The sequence below is a fragment of the Dipteris shenzhenensis genome, chromosome 19 (genome assembly GCF_047967505.1).
Source record: "Dipteris shenzhenensis isolate YYH24624 ecotype China chromosome 19, Dip_SZ_1.0, whole genome shotgun sequence".
Classification (NCBI taxonomy): Eukaryota; Viridiplantae; Streptophyta; class Polypodiopsida; order Gleicheniales; family Dipteridaceae; genus Dipteris; species Dipteris shenzhenensis.
Window position 1 is genome coordinate 51,839,697 of NC_141614.1, and position 22,843 is coordinate 51,862,539.

The 22,843-nt window shown below is 44.5% G+C and overlaps 1 protein-coding gene across 1 annotated transcript in view; it reads right to left on the reverse strand.

Annotated features, from left to right (window-relative positions):
* Positions 1–2,051: 2,051 nt before the first annotated feature.
* Positions 2,052–22,843, reverse strand: part of LOC147890623 (uncharacterized) — a 34,088-nt gene continuing 13,296 nt past the window's right edge. Inside the window, exon 2 of the mRNA XM_087390120.1 lies at positions 2,052–3,678. Coding sequence (XP_087246246.1) covers positions 2,207–3,678 — 1,472 coding nt within the window. The 3' untranslated portion in view covers positions 2,052–2,206. The remainder of the gene's footprint in view (positions 3,679–22,843) is intronic.

The following is a 22,843-nucleotide window of genomic DNA, read 5'->3' on the forward strand; positions in this document are numbered from 1 at the left end:
GGTGCTCTCAGTGTAAGAACATAGGAGTAAGGAGGAGAGTAAGCTAAGATTAGACATCACATCAAAAGTGGCATAACATGGCGGGACCGCATTACAAGCATTGGCATAAATGAATCCTCCTCAGTTGTTTGGCATCCATTTTCATAGGCTTGGTTAGTGCTTTTCAAGGAGAGAGAGAGTGTGTGTGTGTAAGGACGTAGGAGGAAGGAGGAGAGTAAGATAAGATTGCAGGTCGCATCAAAGGTGGCATAACATGGCAGGACTGCATTACAAGCTTTGGCAGAAATGCATTCTCCTGATTGTTTGGCATCCATTTTCATAGCCCTACTTAGTTTTTTTCATAAGTGCTCTAGGTGACATAGATTCAACAATAGTTGGATGCTCTATGGCATTTGTATCTCCAATTTCAACACAAAAGGTCATCTCATTTGCTTGCATCTTTTTCAACAACCCTCTTAAGAATCCTTCTTGCATCTCTCTCATGTCCATGCTCAGCACTAACTGCATACATGTTTTGCATTACAACTCTACATTGACTCTCATGTACCGACTGCATAGGCCTTTGTTTTCAGAGAATGATATTCACAGGGTCTGCAATGCACTAGGCTAGCTCGTTGTAGGAAGGTCTCAATCTGACAAAACCGCTACTCCAAAATGTCAATAGAGAGGCTCAAGATAATGGTCAATGATGAGACTATAAGATGGGGCCCAGGTGGGCTCAATCGGGGTCGAAAAAGACCGTAAAATTTAGAGGGGACTTTTAAGAGGGAGGTGTTTGGGAGGGGATCTTAAGTCACCTAAGACTGTTAGGACAACTAATCTATGACCACTAGGGCACTTAGGATAGATAAGACTCTTGCACCTAACTTGCCCCACTCGACTGGCCTACACGATTTTTTTTGTAAAGCACAAAATATTTCTGTCAATGGATGGATGCTAAGGTTGGGGATGGCGTCTAAGCGATCTCTGCAAAAAAGGTATATCACGAGCAACTCCCTGAGGGGGAGTTGTTTTGTTGGCGAAATTGTTTTTAAAAGGGACCTGCATGCACATCCCTTACCTCTACGGTGGAACCCTACCGTAGAAGCGACAACAATCAAGGGAGATGGGAAGTCCGCAATGCTGACGAACAGATCTTTAGGTCTTTCGTCAACTGGCCTACACGATTTTCTTTGTAAATCACAAAATATTTCTGTCGATGGATGGATGCTAAGGTTGGGGATGGCATCCAAGCGATCTTTGCAAAAAAGGTATTTCACGAGTAACTCCCTGAGGGGGAATTGTTTTGTTGGCGAAATTGTTTTTAAGGGACCTGCATGCACAATGATTGGCAACTGCACAAGGGCAGGCATTGTTTTTCCCACATCAACCGTTTCTACTATATTACTGATTTTGTCTTGGTTGTTAGTCTGCCATTTTTTTGTCTCATCACAGCCCGAGCCCAAGGGCTCTAATTCCAATGTAAAAAGGGGGCAGGGCAGATTGGGAGAAGAGAGTAGAACTAGCAAAAAGGAGAGAGAGGAAGGGGGAAAGGGGATGGAAGCTGAAGGAATGGGGTAGGAGAGAGAGAGAGAGAGAGTCAACGGACATGAAAGAAGCGGGACAGCTTAGGAAGGAGTCACATCACAAGATCCCTTGCACATGAGGAACGGTACTAATTGGGTACTTAATAATAATCTCCTTATTCCCTTTTGACCTCTCTATCTTACAAACACCTTAAGTACTAATAATCCTAACCTCCCCTAACTTGACCAACTTTTGGCGTTCACTACAGAAAAAGGAGGGGGGGGGGGGGGGGGGGGGCTTATTTCAACAACATAGCAAGCAAGGCACAAGACCTGTAAAACTGATCGAGGAGAGCAAAACCTAGGTCTAGAACAAAAGGGGATTTGGAGCTAGAATCTTTACTGGAATATTTTAACACTTTAGACAAGGAGAGCTAAGATTGCAATCGATTCTTGAATTATAGCCCTTGCCAAAAAGGAAAACAATTAGATTGCAAAGCTAGGAAATTAAAACTTCCTTAACCAAAAATTAAGAAATCATCACTTAGCTTATCAGGTGGAGCCAGTTTACAGAAGTGAAGACATGTCAGATGCTCTGCAGCATCATGGAAAACTAGAAATATGTTATGAAGGACCAAAAATATCAGTAATCTTAGAAAGAGCTTTCGGAAAATACATAGATTGTCATATACATAGGACCACTAGGACTCGCTAATTTCTCTTTCTATCCTTTCTTGCTGAACCTGGCATTCCTCTAGCATTAATTGCAACCTTGCGGATGTCAATTTGAGCTCTTCTAAGCTTTGCTGCCGCCATCGTCTCTGAAGATTTTCGATGGCTGGATTGACAAATTCAAGCCTATTCGCAGCTCTAAATCTCCCAACAAAATCATCCATACAACCTGAAGTTGAAGGGTCAAGAACGTCAAATGAAGGCATGTGCATACCTGCCATCCCTGAAGGCGGAACACGAAATCCTGCTTCTTTCACAGTCTTGTTAACCATGGCTACCAATTTGTCTTTCATTTCTTCCAGTACTAGCTGACAACTATTTTGCACTTGTTTTAGGAGTGCCTCATGTTCAGTATGAAATATTTCAAGCATTCTTTGAGCATCACATTCCTTTGCATGACTTCTTGTCTCTGTTTCTATATTCTCCACAGGGATTTCTTTGCGTATTTCACAGACATTTGCATCTGAAGTATCTTTCTCATTCAATTTGGAAGGAGGCATGCCAGAATCTAACACACAGTCTTTATCCCCAATGGCTTGATTTTCTATTTCCACTTTGAACTGGGAATCACCTTCTTCAAACCCTTCAGCATCGTCGTGATGAAAAACATCATCTCTTTCCCCATTGGCAAGTTTTTTCGTTTCCAAAGCAGGTTCCTCATCATCTTCTTCAAGATGTAGCTTTAGGTGTCCACAACCTCCCCATATTTGCTGAGACAACTTGTAAGCTTGTTTCTCGTCTGCACTCTTAAAAGAATCAAGAATTCCTGCATCCATTCTCTGTTCTATAGTTGAATATCTTGCCTTAAGCCGCCTTGCTTTCTCATATACCTGAGTTCGTGAGAGATCACGCTTCAATCTCTTGCTTACCTTTTTGGCAAACTGATGCCAACCAAAATCACCGTTCTTCATAGGCATACCACTACCTGACCTACAAACGTCCACCATCTCAGAAAGAAACACAATTTCTTCCTTGGGATTCCATTTCTTGGCAGAAACTGGAACCTCTGGCAAAAGATTTTGCGATCTAAGCTTCTTTATAGCTCCCTTACCAACAGAGCCCTCCAATCGTCCCTCTTCAGATTTACTTGCCTCAGATTTGCGACCAGGATGTCCAATCACTTTCTCCTCTACCACAGGATGCCGGCTGTTCACAGGAAAATCATTTGATGGTAGGTCTGCTGGTTTCCTTTTGGGACGACCACGATGTCTAATCACTTTCTCCTCTATCACAGGATACTGGTTCTTCATGGGAGAATTATTTGATAGTAGGTCTGCCGCTTTCCTTTTCCCATGACCATATTTCCTCTTAGTCAAAGCCTTTTCAAGTCCATCCCCACCTTTGTCCTGTCTGGCAGCTGGTATCTCTTCTCCATAGGTGCTTTCTTTCGCCTCATCACTTTTCTCTATTTGCAGTTCTGACGACATGGACTCTGGAACACCTGCAGGAGATCAGAAAAATATATGCCTCCAATCAGCATGGAAAAGTCTCTAGCCTAAATGATGTATAAAGATCACATGTTACTTCTTGATCATAATTTTGAACATCCTGTAACAGCTTTAATAACCCCCTCTGCTAAATGATTACATATTGGCAATCCTAAAATCATAAACACATAATTTATGTCTGATCAATTGCAGATAAAGCCCTCAACGTAAGGCAACACATGGAAAAATTCAACAATGTGTGCCACTGCTCCTCAAACAATGGGACTACTGCATAAGACGACAGTTACATAGTACAACTACTGCTCCCTGCTCCCCCGACGGCCCCTTCCCCCCCGCTTATCTGCATCCCCCCCCCCAGGCCTTGCCTTCGCCCTTCTTCTCTTTGGTCGTGCGCTCCCTTTCCTCTGTTTGCAGCACCTTTGTCGTGCCTTGTTCGTGACTTCTAGCTCTTGGAAAAGCTATCACCAGCTGGCACAATTTGGTGGAGCTTCTTGCTGCTGATCTGCAGATTTGAGTGCTCGGGACAGGACGCGATCATCCCGGGAAGCTTCCTCCATTCATTGTGCAGGTTGCAGCTTGCATTACTTATTGGAAGTCACATTGGGAGTCGCACAAGCTGACGGGCCGGCCTGTTGGACAGCAGTTTTCTCCGCTCCTGCAGTCTTTTTTGCTCACAACTACTCCAGGCTCTTCACAGTGGACTAAGCTGCTGAACTGCCTGTTTTCATTGTAGCATTGGAAGCCTTGGCAGCTGCTGAGCTCTTCTTGGAGACCCATAGCAGCCCCTCTTTGTCCACGGCACCTGCCCTTCAGTACCCGCTGTTCGAGTACCTTTACAGCTTTGTTTCTTTTGGTTGGCAGCTCCTGTACAGCCCACGCTGTTCGTGGAGTTCTCAGCTTTCGTTTCAAGCCTGGCCTGAGGTAAGCCTTCTTTTCTGCAGGCTTCCTTGGCTTGAGAGCTTAGCTCGTGCTATTGGACAGCCACCTTCTTTTGGTGGTTTTTTGGCCAGCCCCTGCCTAAGCTTTTGGTTGACACTCTGGTGGGGATCCTGATCCTTGCATTTTCCCCTTCTTTATCTCCCTTTTCCCCGCTCCCCCCCCCCCCTTCTTTTTTTTCATATCACCAGGATACTTGTTTCGCCTTGGAGAAAGCAAGTTTCATGGTGACTTTTGTCTGCAAGAAGGGCTCAAATGCCGCACATTCAACTCCCCCAGCCGTCCAAGTTTTACTTTTCCCCCAAGACAAACAACAGGTGAAGAGCCTAGCACTAGAGGGGGACCATATTTAGGAGGTCACCATTTATGGAAGAGGAGTTCGGTTGAGCTCACCTGACACCACCCTCGCACTTGTGGACCAAAGCCCCATCTACCTTGGCCCGCACCTGGTTTCTCTCTTCGTGGTACCATGATACCACTCATCATGTGCCATGCTTCCCGATGACCCTCCACTTCCAGGGGATCCCAAGGGAGTACGGGGCCATCTTTCCCTCCATTGGGCACGCTTTTGGCACAGTGCTAGAGGCTCCTCTAGACACAACACCCTCAATCATGGTAGATAATGGGGTCCCTCGACTCAAGTTGGTTGTCCAAAGTTCAAAGCCCCTTCCGGAGGAGATCTACCTTGAGACCCTTGATCGGGGCGAGCTCCAATAGAGGATTGAGGTCTCAGGGTTACCAAGACAGTGCCTTCGGTGTCAACAGATGGGCCACCTCGCTCGTGATTGCCCCAGAGGACAGAGACGAGCCCCCCCCCCCCATAGAGACAGTAGAATAAGGCTCAACGCCCAGTACTAGCAGTAGTCCCAAAGCCCTTGGGTGGATGCTTGAGCCCTCTGAGAGGAAGTGGACTGTCACATTCAGGGACTAGCTGTGCAAAAGAAAGATGAACATACAAAGAGAACCCAAGCATGAAAGACACCAGAGATCTTCCTAACTATACACATTGCTTTATTTATACAGATGGCATAAATGCATTCACTATTTTTGTACATGATTGCCAAATTGGCATACAAAACTGTGCTGCGAACACTCTCCTAACTACGACGTGTGGGAGATGGAGCTACGCTGCTGCAATAGGACACCAAAACCTCGCCCATGGGATGGCTGAAAGGTGCTACTAGAGGCTTGGAGCTGAGTGCTGAAATGAGGGGCAAAGCCCTCCTTATATAGGGGCTGCAAAGGCCTGTTTTGGTGGAGCAAACCAGCCCTAACTGGCCGACCAGCCAGTCGATTGGTTGGCTGGGCTGGTCAGGCTGTTTGCTCAGCCCTAGGGGCCGACCTTGAGGCAATTGAGGCTGCCTATAAAAGGCACCTCCCCCATCCCACTTAGTATGCATGTTGGTGCCCTTTGGAGGTGCCAATGCTGCATAGGGAGTTGCGATCGATTGACAAGGAAGCTAGCTGTCACTGCAACTTGGGCTTGACCCTGGTGCATGTGATCCCCTCTTCTGAACTTGTTGCTAGGCGGATATCTCACAACGCTTTGCCCTATTGACCCGAATGGCTTGTGACTTTGGGAAATGGAAATGGACATGCCCAAAATTGTCCCTGGACTAGGGATCACAAAGGGGTCACGGCATACAACATTGTTGCTTGATATTAACCCGGCTATTCATCCTCATACTCATCATTGTTGCTTCGTCCATTAGGATGAAAACATAAGGATCATAGGGGATCGAGACGTGTATATGATTCCATTGATTACTCCTACCCAAGCGAAAAGATTAGTAAGAGGAGGGATAGATTGTAACCTTGTGTATATACGGGATTCACGAGATCTTCATATCTCAAAAGAAGATTAAGAGAGAAACGAGTTCCTTTAGAGCTTATGAGGATCGATTTTCAAGAGATGACTCATTTGAATTGCCTATGGAGAGAGAAGATGATCATGCCATAGACTTAGAGTCCCATACAGGATGAACAGGAAAGAAATAGAGGAGGTAGAAAAACAAATTGAAGATCTATTGCAAAATGGCCTAATTCGAACAAGCAGTTCTCCATTTGGAGCACTTGAATTATTGATCAAGAAGAAGGATGGATAATATCGTATGCGTGAGAGAAGATGATCGTGCCATAGACTTAGAGCCAGGAGCTTCTCCTCCATGTAGAGTCCCATACAGGATGAACAGGATAGAAATAGAGGAGGTAGAAAAACAAATTGAAGATCTATTGCAAAAAGGCCTGTTTCGAACAAGCAGTTCTCCATTTGGAGCACCTCAATTATTGGTCAAGAAGAAGGATGGATAACATCGTATGCATATAGATTACACTGCTTTGAATAAACTTACGATAAGAACCGGTATCTAATTCCAAGAGTGAATGATTGATTGGATATGTTTAAAGGTGCTAAAGTTTTTAGCAAATTGGATTTGAAATCTGGTTATCATCAACTTCGGATGAAAGCTGGATATGAACATAAGACTGCTTTTTGCACTCTCACTGGATATTTTGAGGATTTTGTCATGCCTTTTGGCCTAACTAATGCTCTAGCCACTTTTAGTAGGCTGATGAGAAGGGTTTTGTGACCTACTTGGAAAAAGTTTCATAGTCTTCTTTGACGACATTTTAGTTTTCAGCCAGACTGAGAAAGAGCATAAGGATCACCTTGCTAAGGTGATGGAGCTCCTAAGGAAGGTGTTCCTAAATACCAAGAAGTGTGAGTTCTTCAAGACAAAAATAGAGTATTTGGGACACATTGTATCTGCTGAGGGAATTTGGGTTGACCCTAAAAAGGTCAAGGCCATAATTGAATAGCCAATACCCAAAAATATATATGAGTTGAGATCCTTCCTAGGGATGTGTAGTTATTATCGCAGATTCGTTAAGAATTTTGCACATCTTGCTTCTCCACTAACAAATTTGCTGAAGAAGCATTCCTTGTATGAGTGGGGACAGCTTCATCAAGTAGCTTTTAAGGAGCTTAAGAGAACATTGGTTACGTAACTACACCAGTGTTAACACTTCCGGATATGGACAAAAAGTTCTTTGTTGTATTTACGGATGCGAGTGGTATCTCAATTGGGACAGTGTTGATGCAAGGAGGGCATCCCAATACTTATGAGAGTAGAAAACTTCAAGGGGCTGAATTGAAATATATCACGTATAAGAAGGAGTTACTGGCAGTCATTCATGCTTTGAAGTTATGGAAGCATTATCTATATGGCTCTGCTTTCAAGATTAAGACTGACCATCAAAGTATCAAGCACTTGTTTTCTCAACCCATTGTTTCTTCAAGACAAATCAAATGGGCTGAATATATTCAATCCTTCGGGCAACCAAATATTGAATATCAACCAAGAAAGGAGAATTTAGTAGCTAATGCTTTGAGTAGACGGCCCCAAGTTAATCAGTAGCTTCAGCGTAATGGGGACTACGCTGGGAGCAATGGTTGAAGCTCATCCTTTAGATGAGGACTACGCTGAAATTTATGGGAAGCTTCAGCGTAACAAGGTTGGAGAGTTAGAGGCCTATTCCATCGTGGATGGATACCTATTGTTGGGACATGCCATTTGTGTACCCAAAACATTTCGGTATCTAGTCATGAGTGAGTTACATGCGAATCCATATTCTGCACATAGAGGAATTAGAGGGACCATTGATAATATTGAGAGGTACTTCCATTGGCCTAAACTTTGCAAAGAAGTTTCAGCCTCCGTTCAACAATGTGACGTACGTCAGCGCATTAAATCTGACACAAGTAAGACTGTTGGTCTTTTGCAGCCTTTGCATATTCCCTCTAAAAGGTGGGAACACATTACAATGGATTTTGTGTTAGGTTTCCCCAAGGTTGGTCAGTTTGAGCAGATTTTCACGGTTATAGATAGGCTGAGTAAACAGGCTCATTTTATTCCCTGCAAAAAGGAGTTGTCTGCTCCTGAAACAGCAAGGTTATTCATTAGGGAAATCTTTAGGTTACGTGGGTTACCAAATTCTATTGTATCGATAATGATGGCCGTTTCAGTAGCAAACTCTTGGACAGCCCTATTAGAGAATCTGGTCAATTTGAGCAGATTTTCACGATTATAGTTAGGCTGAGTAAACAGGCTCATTTTATTCCCTGCAAAAAGGAGTTATATACTCCTGAAACAACAAGGTTATTCATTAGGGAAATCTTTACGTTACGTGGGTTACCAAAAACTATTGTATCTAATAATGGCGGCCATTTCATTACCAACTTTTGGACAGCCCTATTAGAGAATCTCGGAACCAAACTGAAATTTACCACAGCCTTCCATCCTCAAGGAGATGGGCAAAGTGAGAATGAAAATCAAACCATAACTACTCGTCGTTTTTGAAGCTTTCTCTGCAACAAATCTTCTCCCCTTGGTGTTTCCTGCTACTGCCATGCTCCCTGGACCTAGGCGTCTCCATTGTGGGCCTTTTCTGAAGCTTTTCTCAACTTTCTTCGCAACAGAAGTTCTCCTTTTCTTCAACTGAAGCCATATTCTTGGACGCCTCTCTCCTGGCTCCTGTCTGGTGCAAGGCACACTGAATTCTGAGCTTCCAGTGAGCTGGAATCTTCATTTTAGTGGACAAATCCATGACGGATTTGCTGCTGATTGCTGGCCTTCTCTTGTGACCTTTTTTGGTGTTGGAAGGCAGCCAAGGACAGCTCCCTCCTGCTAGAGTCTACTATCTGCTATTCGACCATCTTCTGAGGCTGTTTCGAGCTGAAACAAGCTCCATTTGTTGGTCGAATTCTTGTCTTCTCCTTCTGCTTTGTGCTACTGCTACTCTTGCTGAGTTTTTGGAAGGTTGGATGCCCTGCCGTTGGCCCGGGAGAGGATTGGGGCACTGGTTGTGATACTCTCTTCCTGGGGAAGCAGTGGCACGCCTTGGGCTCAATAATGGTTTTGATTTGTGTTGATGCATTGCTTGGCATGATGTTGTGTTGTTCTACTTGAGATATGCTTGGCTACAGAAGGTGTTAGAATATGAAGCCAAGTTGAGTCAATTTGGTGTGTTCTAGTGTTAGTTCTAGTCTCGTGTCTCCTATGGATGCCACGTGTCATATTGGGAGTTATCCCATATGCATAGGTGTTCATATGTATGTGTGTGTGCTCTTATATAAGAGCTGTACTTGTCTAGTGTCAAATCAATCAAGTATCAAGGTATAAGCTCTTTGGTCTACATGTGAGTACTCCCATTTTGTTCATTGCTCTAGTCATTTCATTTCCATTTCATTATGTCTCTCTTTGAGTATCACTTTCTCTCTCCCTAGCCTACCCTCTCTCTCTCTCTCTCCCTCTCCACCATGTTCCTTCATGTGGTATCAAAGCCTCCCTTCCTACCTTCCCCTTCTTCTTGCTCTACCTAGAGGATGAGAGAAGCCCGCAAATGGAAGCTCCTCTCTCCTCCATGATTGAGCTCCCTTCCAATCTTTAGCCTCACCTCAGGAGCTGATTTGGAGCTGATCTACCTTGCCATCAACTACCCATTCTTCAGCCAGAAATGCCTCGCCAACAGCCGCTTCTTTTGCCTCGCCATCGGCCGCCTTAGTAACCTCGCCTCCAGCTACTCCATCAACCTGCAAACAGGCCATATAACCCGCTGTAAGCAGGCCGTACAGACCGTACAGTCCGTACGGACTGTTTTTCGTGCCGTCCTGTGCCTGCCCGTACAGCCTGCCCGGTATGGACTGTATGGACTGTTTTCGTGCAGTCCTGTGCCTGCCCGTACAGCCTGCCCGCTAGACCCATACACCTGCTGCTCACGCTCCTGCCCTCGCCTTTTTCCCTCGGGACTACCACCAACAGTAGCTGCTCCAGCCTCGATTGCAGCACCACTTGCAGCTGCCTCTGCCCTCAATTTTTGCGCCGTTTGCAGCTGCTTATAGCCTTGATTGCTGCGCCATCTGATGCCGTCTACTGCTGCTGCTCCTGCCCTCAAAATCCACGCCAAAATCTGCACTTGATTCCGCCATAGATTGCCTTTGCTACCGTCTTCATTCAAGCTCCCATTGGTGGTCACGAAGTTGATTTGAGCTGCACACGATTTGCTTTTCCAACCGGGCATCTTTCTTGAGCATCATTGAAGCTTCCAACATGTTTGTATGTGTGAGAGCATACTTTTATACTATGGTCTACACCCATTGTTGGGCGCTGATGATGTCAGTGGGGATGTCATAGTAGCTAGTCCTTGCTATGCATGATGGAGTTATGGTTTTCAATCTTATGAGTGACTATCATGAGATTGAAACTGCACTATGTTGTGTTTTTAGAGGATGAGTTTGGGAATGTTCCTGGATTCATCTAGGTATATGCTTTTGCCATATTAGCGGACATGCAAATTTCACGTTGTGAAGTTTTCGTCCAAGTTGCGGCCTGCTAGTATTGCTATGCTGTGGAATTGTATGCTCTAAATATTGTGTTTGGGCAATGGCAATGGAACTTGGTGGTTATATTTTGGTGTTGTGAGAAGATAGAGTAAGATAAACTGCCCTTTGTCAGTCAAAGGCCGGTTACAGTGGTTCCGTTGCCAGGACCCTCATCTTATCATCCAGAGGGGTCCTTGGGCAGCTTCAGTAGAGAAAGTATCTGCTGATTTTTCTTGGTACGGCCACCCTGTGAAAATCCACACTTTTTGAGAATGCAAATGTGTGCAATGCATGCAGAATTTGAATGCCGATTGGCCCTCCAATGGGGAAGAGCGCCCTCGTGAGAGTACTTGTTTCTATTTCGACCTACATGCAAGGTGGGAGAGAGATGACGGACGAATGCAATGTGGTAGAGAGAATGCTACGTGAGATTCACAATGAAAGGGTGATACACTTTCATTAACGTCCCTTGAGATCACTCAAGTTCCATCTTCCCATTTACACCTACCCTTAGCCTATGACCCATGCATCTACCATTCAATGCACCTTAATGCACCCTTCCCTTCCTATTGCCCCTAGGACCTAGACACGTGTATGCACATTTTTATTAATAGAATAAGTATCACATGTCCAAATTCGATACCGTCTGAAGCAGTGGCTCCAGCTCGACTAGTCCTATCTACTCAGATGATCCACCGCCATAACAAATCGGTCGGTGTCCATCATAAATACAAATACATGTTACACCATTGGCGTATAACATAATAATAATGTTTTAATGTCTACTAATCACAGATTAGTGATTTCTCGTCATGACACTCCCTCTTGCTTGAATGGGCAGAAGTCCTCCTCTGGATCCTCTCTTGTCTCTTTCTCTTGCGTATGCTTCTCTTTTACTTATGCATTTGCATCTCCTCTTCATAATCTACAAATAATCTTCTCCTGGTAGTACACGATCTCTTCTGAATCCGAACTTAAATCTCATCTTCAAGTTCTGGTTCCACTTGATGCTGAATATTCAAAATGCAGAAGTACCACTGCAGTGTCTCTTCAGTATCTCTTCATGCTCAGAATCCTCTTATGAATACTTAGCTGCTGAAATCTCTTTACAGTAGCCTGCTCAATAAGCTTAAACACATTCTCAACAAATTGGTCAGTATTAAAACGATTCTCTCACCCAAATGTTTTCATTGAACTAGGTAGACCTTGGCTATGGATGATTTTGCGATGGAGAGCTACGTAGTCCATAGAAACTATAGACCTTCAATCTCTTTTTCCAACTCTTCTATTTCAGCCCTATTTATCTTATCACTACACGGAGGAGGAAAATATTTATTCTCTGCCCATACTCTACAATGAATATGCCTACTCTCTATTCAGTTCACACATCCATACACTAGTGTTGGCTGAATGGATAGCATTTACTCTTGGTTCTATGTTCATCGTAGAGTCTTGGGATGAGGAGGTAGAAGCCTCACCCTCCTGCTTGGATGCTTTGCCTTTCCCTTTTACAGAATTGGTTTTGACAATTTTGGCTAATAGAGTAGGACATTTATGCCATGGATGCCCTGGCTTATGTTTCTTACATCCAAAACATTTTCCCTCCTTAATTTGCTTTTTCTTCTCATCGTCAGTCATGGAAGGAAATGGTATCCATCCAGGACGTGATTGGCTATTAACATTTTGTACAATAGCTTTCTCATTTCCTTTGTTGAAGGGTTTACGCGGATTCAATTTCCTCTCGGCTATTTCAGCCAGCTTAGTGAGGTCCTTAAGCGTGGTCGGGTTAAACATTTCAACCTTGTACCTTACTTTTGGGCTTAAGGCTGCTAAACACTTCTTTCTCCTATCTTCCTCACTCTTTTCGGGTAACTCTAGAGAGAGTTTCCAAAATCTGGCTATAAAATCTGCATTACTCTCATTATCGAACTGCCTAAACCTCTCCCAACGAAAGGTTAGGTTCTCTTCATGCCTCGGTGGCATGAAAGTGGCTTTCAGTTGCTCCACGAACTTAGCCCATTCATGAATAGGCTCTTTTCCTGTTTGTGAGACGGACCACCACATTAGAGCATCCTTCTGCAGAGGCAATGTGGCAAGAGCAAGCTTCTCTTGCTCGGTCTTGTCTTGATGGGCAAAGTATAGCTCAAAATGACGAATCCAATAGAGGATTTTGTCAGCCTCCCTTGCCCCATCATATTTGGGGAACTCAATTCTCTCTCGTGGTTGGAATTTGGACCTCTTAGAAGGGATACTCAACTCTTCATCCCCGAAGTTTGAAGTCCTCTTAGTCCCTAATCTTGTCATAATGGACTGCTCAATCATATTGCTAAGCTGGAAAATCAGCTTATCAACAGGAATCTCCTCTCTTCCTCTTGCACTTGGATTATAATCCATGTGTACTGGGCTTTGAGTTGAAGGCGTGAACTCATCACCTTGTTCTTGGCTGGTCTCATTTCTTCTTTCATTACGAAAGGAGAACTCCCTATCAAGAGGTTCTTGAAAGAGAGACTGCTGTAAATCTATTTGTGGGTTATCATACTCAAGATGTGTATAACTCTCACCTAATCCCTCCTCTTCAAGAGGGGGTGAAGGTGTTCTTTCTCTCTCTCCTTGGGGTAATGGAGGAAAAGAAATAAGTTCAGTGTTATATGTCCCTTCCCCTTCCATTCTTTCCTTCTAGTAATACAAGAGAGAAAATGTCTTGCTGTAATTTCAAAAAAAAAAGAGGTTTATTTTACAGCAAAAGTCAAGTGTTGTAGAGTTGGTGGTACTTATCCGACTCCCGCTTCGTTTGTGTTGAGAAGACACTTAAAATGACCTCCTTTCCCTTCTCTTTCAAGCTTTTCTTCTTGTATTTCTGCTGTAAACTGATACGCTCCATTTGGGCTACTTGTTTTGAGCGGATTGGAGCTCTAGATACCATTATAGGGGGTACTTGATGGGTGGATCACCCCCTTAAAATCTTATTCCGATCCGACTTTCCGTTGGGGAGAACGGGGGATCCCTTTTCCTCACGGTTTAAGGCTTTTAAGGGTACATTCACAGGGAGGGGGGTGTTGGTGGTGGGTTCACCTCGTGAGGACACCCTGTTCACCGTTCAAGACCAGAAATTTTCAGAAAAATCCCTTGTCTCAGAACCTCGGAGATCGGGCGGTCGTGATCCTCTTCCGCAACTTCTCTTGCGACTTCCGTCGTCCGTAACTGTCGCCCTCTTCTCGTCCCGCTCGTGGATCGTCACCGCTCTGATACCAAATATGAAAATCCACACTTTTCGAGAATGCAAATGTGTGCAATGCATGCAGAATTTGAATGCCGATTGGCCCTCCAATGGGGAAGAGCGCCCTCGTGAGAGTACTTGTTTCTATTTCGACCTACATGCAAGGTGGGAGAGAGATGAAGGATGAATGCAATGTGGTAGAGAGAATGCTACGTGAGATTCACAATGAAAGGGTGATACCCTTTCATTAATGTCCCTTGAGATCACTCAAGTTCCATCTTCCCATTTACACCTACCCTTAGCCTATGACCCATGCATCTACCATTCAATGCACCTTAATGCACCCTTCCCTTCCTATTGCCCCTAGGACCTAGACACGTGTGTGCACATTTTTATTAATAGAATAAGTATCACATGTCCAAATTCAATGCCGTCTAAAGCAGTGGCTCTAGCTCGACTAGTCCTATCTACTCAGATGATCCACCGCCATAACAAATCGGTCGGTGTCCATCATAAATACAAATACATGTTACACCATTGGCGTATAACATAATAATAATGTTTTAATGTCTACTAATCACAGATTAGTGATTTCTCTTATCATGACACACCCATTGCCTTTAATATGGAGCATATAAGGCTTGTTTATGATGCAAACTCAGAGTCTAAGCCAGAGCAGCAGATAAGGGGAGCACACCCTGGAATAAGAGTGCAAGATGCACACATGAAGGGCAGAATACTCATGTTGATGCATTGGGGCAGCCAGGTCCACAAGTACAGTTGCATTGGGTGTAGACCCAAGTGTACAGCCAAATGCTATGGCCGTGATGCAAACTCAGATGGTTTCTGTGTTGCAAGTTTTAACTAAGCTCACTCAAAGCTTTGCTGAAATTGTACATAATCCAGCTCTTTTGCCGAGGGCAGAGGCACAACCCATACAGGATCCGCAAATGCATGTGGGACAGCCACTACCAAAGTCACATACACCTGTGGTACAGCCACTTGCAGTGCCACCGAGGCAAGGACGAAATGGGAATGAGCATGGTAGCATTGCTCAAAACATGCAGCAAGCCCAGCCACGGCATGTGGTTCAGCCAACTCACTTTGGTGGAGGATCTATATTTCAGGCCATGACCACACAGCCAACCCTAAATCCTTTGTATGCTAATGTGGGGATACAACTTGGAATGCAGGGAGGCAGTCCCATGGTGTCTCACAATCAAGCATTATGTGCCACCAAATCTAGCCGAGGGGAGTGCTATACAAGCTCCAGAAGGACCCTAAGGACAGCAGCCTCCTTATTTGCAGCCCCTTGGCTATGATCATCTGGAGCCCAGGCTTAAGATTGTTGGAGATAAGTGCACACTAAGTGTACTATTTCCTGGTCTACATTAGTCTAAGTCTAAGTCTAGTCTTTATGTGTTGAGTGTGTGCCATGTGGCACTTCTACAATTATCCCATAAGCACTCTTGCTTTATGTCTTGTACTTTGGCCTATATATTCAATGGGTCACATCATTGTAATCTATCAGTCTAGCTTGTGTCTTGTCTACACTCTTCTCAAGGTATTTCTTGTCTTTCAGTCTTGTTATTTAATTTCTAGCTTCTAGTTCTAGTTCTTGCTTCCATATTCCAACATGGTATCAGAGCTAGGTTGATCCCTCTTCTCCCTCTTCTCTCCCCTCAGTCTGCCTTTTCTCAGATCTCTCCCCCGCTGCAGTCTGCCTTTTCTCAGATCTCTCTCCCGCTGCAGATCTGCCCCTCTTCTCAGATTTCTCCCTCTTTCTGCCCCGCCATTGCGCTCCAGATCTGCGCCAGATCTGCGCTCCAGATCTGCGCAATTCAGCCACAGATCTGAGCGCCAGATCTGCGCAGTCCTGCTGTCACCGACAGATCTGCACAGTCTTGCACCCGCTCCTGCAGTCGCTCCTGCATCAACGTACCTGCTATCCGTACTCCATACGTCGTCCGTACGTCGGCCAATTTTTTCCAGATGCTGTTCGAAATCTGCTCCATCTTCACGAAGATCTGCGCCCTTTTTTTGCACCTCTACCTCTACCTGGGATTAAGGTACTGTGCTTTGCCTCTTTCAGTTTGCTGAGCAGCCTCTCCTTTTTTTGCTGGTTCCTCCTGCTTCGATGGGCTGTCATATGCTATGGCCTTGACAAAGTGGTGAGAGAACCGGCTTCTTGGATCTCTCCTCTCATTTATTTCTGCAATATTGTAAGGGAATAGACACTGCCCTTGCATCCTAGCAAGAGGTAAGACCTTCCCACATGGCATCTTCCTCTCATTCTCTCATATCTATCGACAAATTCAATGGGTCCAACTTTCATACTTGGCAGATCAAAATCAAGTGCCATCTTATGAAAGAAGGTCTTTGGGACATTGTTCACCGTGCTGCTCCCGAAGGTCCCTCTGAGCAAGTTGTCACTACCAAGAACGACAAAGCCTATGCTATCATATTGCTCGGCCTTGGAGATGATTACATTCATCACATCTCCGACATACAGTCTACTCCTCAAGCATGGATCACTTTGGATACCCTTTTTGGAGCCCGATCTAAAAACTCTAAGATTGCACTTATGATCTCATTGTTTGATCTACATATGCAGGAAGGAGCTACTATAGACTCTCATGTCAATTATCTTCGCAGTCTTATGGTTCAGCTTGCGTCAGTCAAGTCTCCCATCTCCGAAGACATTGCTATTGCTGTGCTTCTCAAAAGCTTACCTGACACCTATGCTACTCTTGTCACTACCTTCAAGTATCATAATAATCCTTCTCTTGAATCATCAATGCTCTCCAAGAGGAAGAAAGAACTCAACAACGAAAGGTAACTGACACTGCTTTTTTAGCAAAGAAAGAAAGTTCTAAGGTAAGAAAGCCTTGCACCCATTGTGGCAAAACTAATCATATGGAGAAGGACTGTTTTAAGGCTCATCCATGCACCATTTGTGGCCGTGATAATCACCGGGAGAGGGACTGCTACTCCAAAACCTCTACATCAACCCCTGCATCTACCTCAGCCCATGTTGCTGCAACATCTCCATCAGCTGATCCTGCTGTTCCTTCCTCACATGATGAGAAATGGGCTTTCTGATTACTTCTATGACTTGTCTACCACCTTGACCACCGATGATGTAGGTCAAGGGGTTCTAGTGTCTTGGTCTTTCTATTTGTCTACAGTCAGTCTTCTGTCTATCCAGTCTTGTCTGTCTATCTATTTGTCTATCAATCTGACTGTGTTTTAGATCCATCTTGTCCCTACCCTTGTGGACCCATATGAGGATATCACTTGAGGAGGGGTGTCTCAGGATCTTTTGTCTGTCATGTTTTCTATCTTGTCTCTCAGTCTATCAGTCTTTATGTCTGTCTTCTAGTCTTGTCTTTCTGTCTTACTCCTAGTGTCCACTTAAGGAGGGTGTTGGAGATAAGTGCACACTAAGTGTACTATTTCCTAGTCTACATTAGTCTAAGTCTAAGTCTAGTCTTTATGTCTTAAGTGTGTGCCATGTGGCACTTCTACAATTATCCCATAAGCACTCTTGCTTTATGTCTTGTACTTTGGCCCATATATTCAATGGGTCACATCATTGTAATCTATCAGTCTAGCTTGTGTCTTGTCTCCACTCTTCTCAAGGTATTTCTTGTCTTTCAGTCTTGTTATTTCATTTCTAGTTTCTAGTTCTAGTTCTTGCTTCCATATTCCAACAAAGATGAAGGATTACAAGGAGGGAGGGGCAGTAGTGAAATTGGAGACCTTCAATGGACATGCAGATAGGATGAAGGCTCTTACCTTTTTGCAGCAATTTGACTTGGCTTATGCTAGAGGTTATTTCATAGAGTCCTCAAAAATCAAGAAGGCAGCCACATTCCTCAAAGGTAATGCGATGCAGTGGTGGTCTAACCCTCTTCTTCACGGGTAGGCACCTGCTACATGGGTTGATTTCAAGCAGGTATTCTCAGCCACATGGCTCACCACTACATTTGAAGTGGATGTCATGACTCAGTGGCACAATGTGAATGCTAGGGAATACAAGAATCTAGAAGACCACAATAAGAAGTTTTAGGACGCATTTCTGCGTGTGAGCTCCTACAGAACAGTCCCCTTTTCAGAGCAGGTTGAAAAGTATTGTTGTGGTCTTCCTAAAGAGTTGAGGGACTATTGCACAAAGACACACATTTCCAGCATGTCACAGTTGATAGAGAATGCAAACACAGCTTACTCACTCACGCAGGGAGAGTCTCAGGCTTTAAAAGAAACTTTAAAGAGGAGCACATGAAGCCACATCAACCTAGAAAAGTACCTTTCAAATCAAAGTTTGTGGCAGGCCAGAGAAGAAAACAGCAGCCCTCTTCCCTCACCTTTGAAGAGAGGAATGTTGGAATATGGAAGCAAGAACTAGAACTAGAAACTGGAAATGAAATAACAAGATTAAAAGACAAGAAATACCTTGAGAAGAGTGTAGACAAGACACAAGCTAGACAGTTGATTGCAATGATGTGACCCATGAATATATGGGCCAAAGTACAAGACATAAAGCAAGAGTGCTTATGGGATAATTGTAGAAGTGCCACATGGCACATACTCAAGACATAAAGACTAGACTAGACTTAGATAAATAAAGACTAGGAAATAGTACACTTAGTGTGCACTTATCTCCAACACCCTCCTTAAGTGGACACTAGGAGTAAGACAGAAAGACAAGACTAGAAGACAGACATAAAGATTGATAGACTGAGAGACAAGATAGAAGTCATGACAGACAAAGATCCTGAGACACCCCTCCTCAAGTGATATCCTTATATGGGTCCACAAGGGTAGGGACAAGATGGATCTAAAACAAAACACAGTCAGATTGATAGACAAATAGACAGACAGACAAGACTAGACAGACAGAAGACTGACTGTAGACTAACAAAAAGACCAAGACACTAGAACCCCTTGACCTACATCATCGGTGGTCAAGGTGGTAGACAAGACATAGAAGTAATCAGAAAGCCCACTTCTCATCATGTGAGGAAGGAACAGCAGGATCAGCTAATGGAGATGTTGCAGCAACATGGGCTGAGGTAGATGCAGGGGCTGATGTAGAGGTTTTGGAGTAGCAGTCCCTCTCCCGGTGATTATCACGGCCACAAATGGTGCATGGATGAGCCTTGAAACAGTCCTTCTCCATATGATTAGTTTGTTCTTTCTTCCTCTTGGAGAGCATTGATGATACTCTCAAGAGAAGGATTATTATGATACTTGAAGGTAGTGACAAGAGTAGCATAGGTGTCAGGTAAGCTTTTGAGAAGCACAGCAATAGCAATATCTTCGGAGATGGGAGACTTGACTGACGCAAGCTGAACCATAAGACTGCGAAGATAATTGACATGAGAGGCTATAGTAGCTCCTTCCTGCATATGTAGATCAAAGAATGAGATCATAAGTGCAATCTTAGAGTTTTTAGATCGGGCTCCAAAAAGGGTATCCAAAGTGATCCATGCTTGAGGAGCAGACTGTATGTAGGAGATGTGATGAATGTAATCATCTCCAAGGCCGAGCAATATGATAGCATAGGCTTTGTCGTTCTTGGCAGTGACAACTTACTCAGAAGGACCTTCGGGAGCAGCACGGTGAACAATGTCCCAAAGACCTTCTTTCATAAGATGGCACTTGATTTTGATTTGCCAAGTATGAAAGTTGGACCCATTGAATTTGTCGATAGATATGAGAGAATGAGAGGAAGATGCCATGTGGGAAGGTCTTACCTCTTGCTAGGATGCAAGGGCAGTGTCTATTCCCTTACAATATTGCAAAAATAAATGAGAGGAGAGATCCAAGAAGCCAGTTCTCTCACCACTTTGTCAAGGCCATAGCATATGACAGCCCATCGAAGCAGGAGGAACCAGCAAAAAAGAGAGACTGCTAAGCAAACTGAAAGAGGCAAAGCACAGTACCTTAATCCCAGGCAGAGGTAGAGGTGCAAAAAAGGGCGTAGTCCAGGAGGACGAACAGATGGCGCAGATCTCCGTGAAGATGGAGCAGATTTCGAACAGCAGCTGGAGAAGTCGCCCTGTGCAGGTACGGACTCCGCACAGTCGTACGGATTGTACGGACGACATACGGACGGAGTACGGACGACGCTTATCTGTACGGATAGCAGATACGTTGATGCAGGAGCGACAGCAATGTTGGAGATAAGTGCACACTAAGTGTACTATTTCCTAGTCTACATTAGTCTAAGTCTAAGTCTAGTCTTTATGTCTTGAGTGTGTGCCATGTGGCACTTCTACAATTATCCCATTAGCACTCTTGCTTTATGCCTTGTACTTTGGCCCATATATTCAATGGGTCACATCATTGTAATCTATCAGTCTAGCTTGTGTCTTGTCTACACTCTTCTCAAGGTATTTCTTGTCTTTCAGTCTTGTTATTTCATTTCTAGTTTCTACTTCTGCTTCCATATTCCAACATGGTATCAGAGCTAGGTTGATCCCTCTTCTCCCTCTTCTCTCCCCTCACTCTGCCTTTTCTCAGATCTCTCCCCCGCTGCAGTCTGCCTTTTCTCAGATCTCTCTCCGCTGCAGATCTGCCCCTCTTCTCAGATTTCTCCCTCTTTCTGCCCCGCCATTGCGCTCCAGATCTGCGCGCCAGATCTGTGTACTCCCGCTCCAGACCTGCGCCAGATCTGCGCTCCAGATCTGCACAGTTCAGCCACAGATCTGAGCACCAGATCTGTGCAGTCTTGCTGTCACTCCAACACCTGCTGTCACCGACAGATCTGTGCAGTCTTGCACCCGCTCCTGCAGTCGCTCCTGCATCAACGTACCTGCTATCCGTACAGCGTCGTCTGTACTCCGTACGTCGACCGTATGTCGTCCATACTCCGTACTCCGTACGCCGTCCGCACATCGTCAGTACTCAGCTGTCCGTACAGTCCGTACAGCCCATACGACTGTACGGAATCCGTACCTGCACAGGCCGATTTTTTCCAGATGCTGTTCGAAATCTGCTCCATCTTCACGAAGATCTGCGCCCTTTTTCTGCACCTCTACCTCTGCCTGGGATTAAGGTACTGTGCTTTGCCTCTTTCAGTTTGCTGAGCAGTCTCTCCTTTTTTTGCTGGTTCCTCCTACTTCGATGGGCTGTCATATGCTATGGCCTTGACAAAGTGGTGAGAGAACCGGCTTCTTGGATCTCTCCTCTCATTTATTTCTGCAATATTGAATAGACACTGCCCTTGCATCCTAGCAAGAGGTAAGACCTTCCCACATGGCATCTTCCTCTCATTCTCTCATATCTATCGACAAATTCAGTGGGTCCAACTTTCATACTTGGCAGATCAAAATCAAGTGCCATCTTATGAAAGAAGGTCTTTGGGACATTGTTCACCGTGCTGCTCCCGAAGGTCCCTCTGAGCAAGTTGTCACTGCCAAGAACGACAAAGCCTATGCTATCATATTGCTCGGCCTTGGAGATGATTACATTCATCACATCTCCGACATACAGTCTGCTCCTCAAGCATGGATCACTTTGGATACCCTTTTTGGAGCCCGATCTAAAAACTCTAAGATTGCACTTATGATCTCATTGTTTGATCTACATATGCAGGAAGGAGCTACTATAGACTCTCATATCAATTATCTTCGCAGTCTTATGGTTCAGCTTGCGTCAGTCAAGTCTCCCATCTCCGAAGACATTGCTATTGCTGTGCTTCTCAAAAGCTTACCTGACACCTATGCTACTCTTGTCACTACCTTCAAGTATCATAATAATCCTTCTCTTGAGGGTATCATCAATGCTCTCCAAGAGGAAGAAAGAACTCAACAACGAAAGGTAACTGACACTGCTTTTTTAGCAAAGAAAGGAAGTTCTAAGGTAAGAAAGCCTTGCACCCATTGTGGCAAAACTAATCATATGGAGAAGGACTGTTTTAAGGCTCATCCATGCACCATTTGTGGCCGTGATAATCACCGGGAGAGGGACTGCTACTCCAAAACCTCTACATCAGCCCCTGCATCTACCTCAGCCCATGTTGCTGCAACATCTCCATCAGCTGATCCTGCTGTTCCTTCCTCACATGATGAGAAATGGGCTTTCTGATTACTTCTATGACTTGTCTACCACCTTGACCACCGATGATGTAGGTCAAGGGGTTCTAGTGTCTTGGTCTTTCTATTTGTCTACAGTCAGTCTTCTGTCTATCTAGTCTTGTCTGTCTGTCTATTTGTCTATCAATCTGACTGTGTTTTAGATCCATCTTGTCCCTACCCTTGTGGACCCATATGAGGATATCACTTGAGGAGGGGTGTCTCAGGATCTTTTGTCTGTCATGTTTTCTATCTTGTCTCTCAGTCTATCAGTCTTTATGTCTGTCTTCTAGTCTTGTCTTTCTGTCTTACTCCTAGTGTCCACTTAAGGAGGGTGTTGGAGATAAGTGCACACTAAGTGTACTATTTCCTAGTCTACATTAGTCTAAGTCTAAGTCTAAGTCTAAGTCTAGTCTTTATGTCTTGAGTGTGTGCCATGTGGCACTTCTACAATTATCCCATAAGCACTCTTGCTTTATGTCTTGTACTTTGGCCCATATATTCAATGGGTCACATCATTGTAATCTATCAGTCTAGCTTGTGTC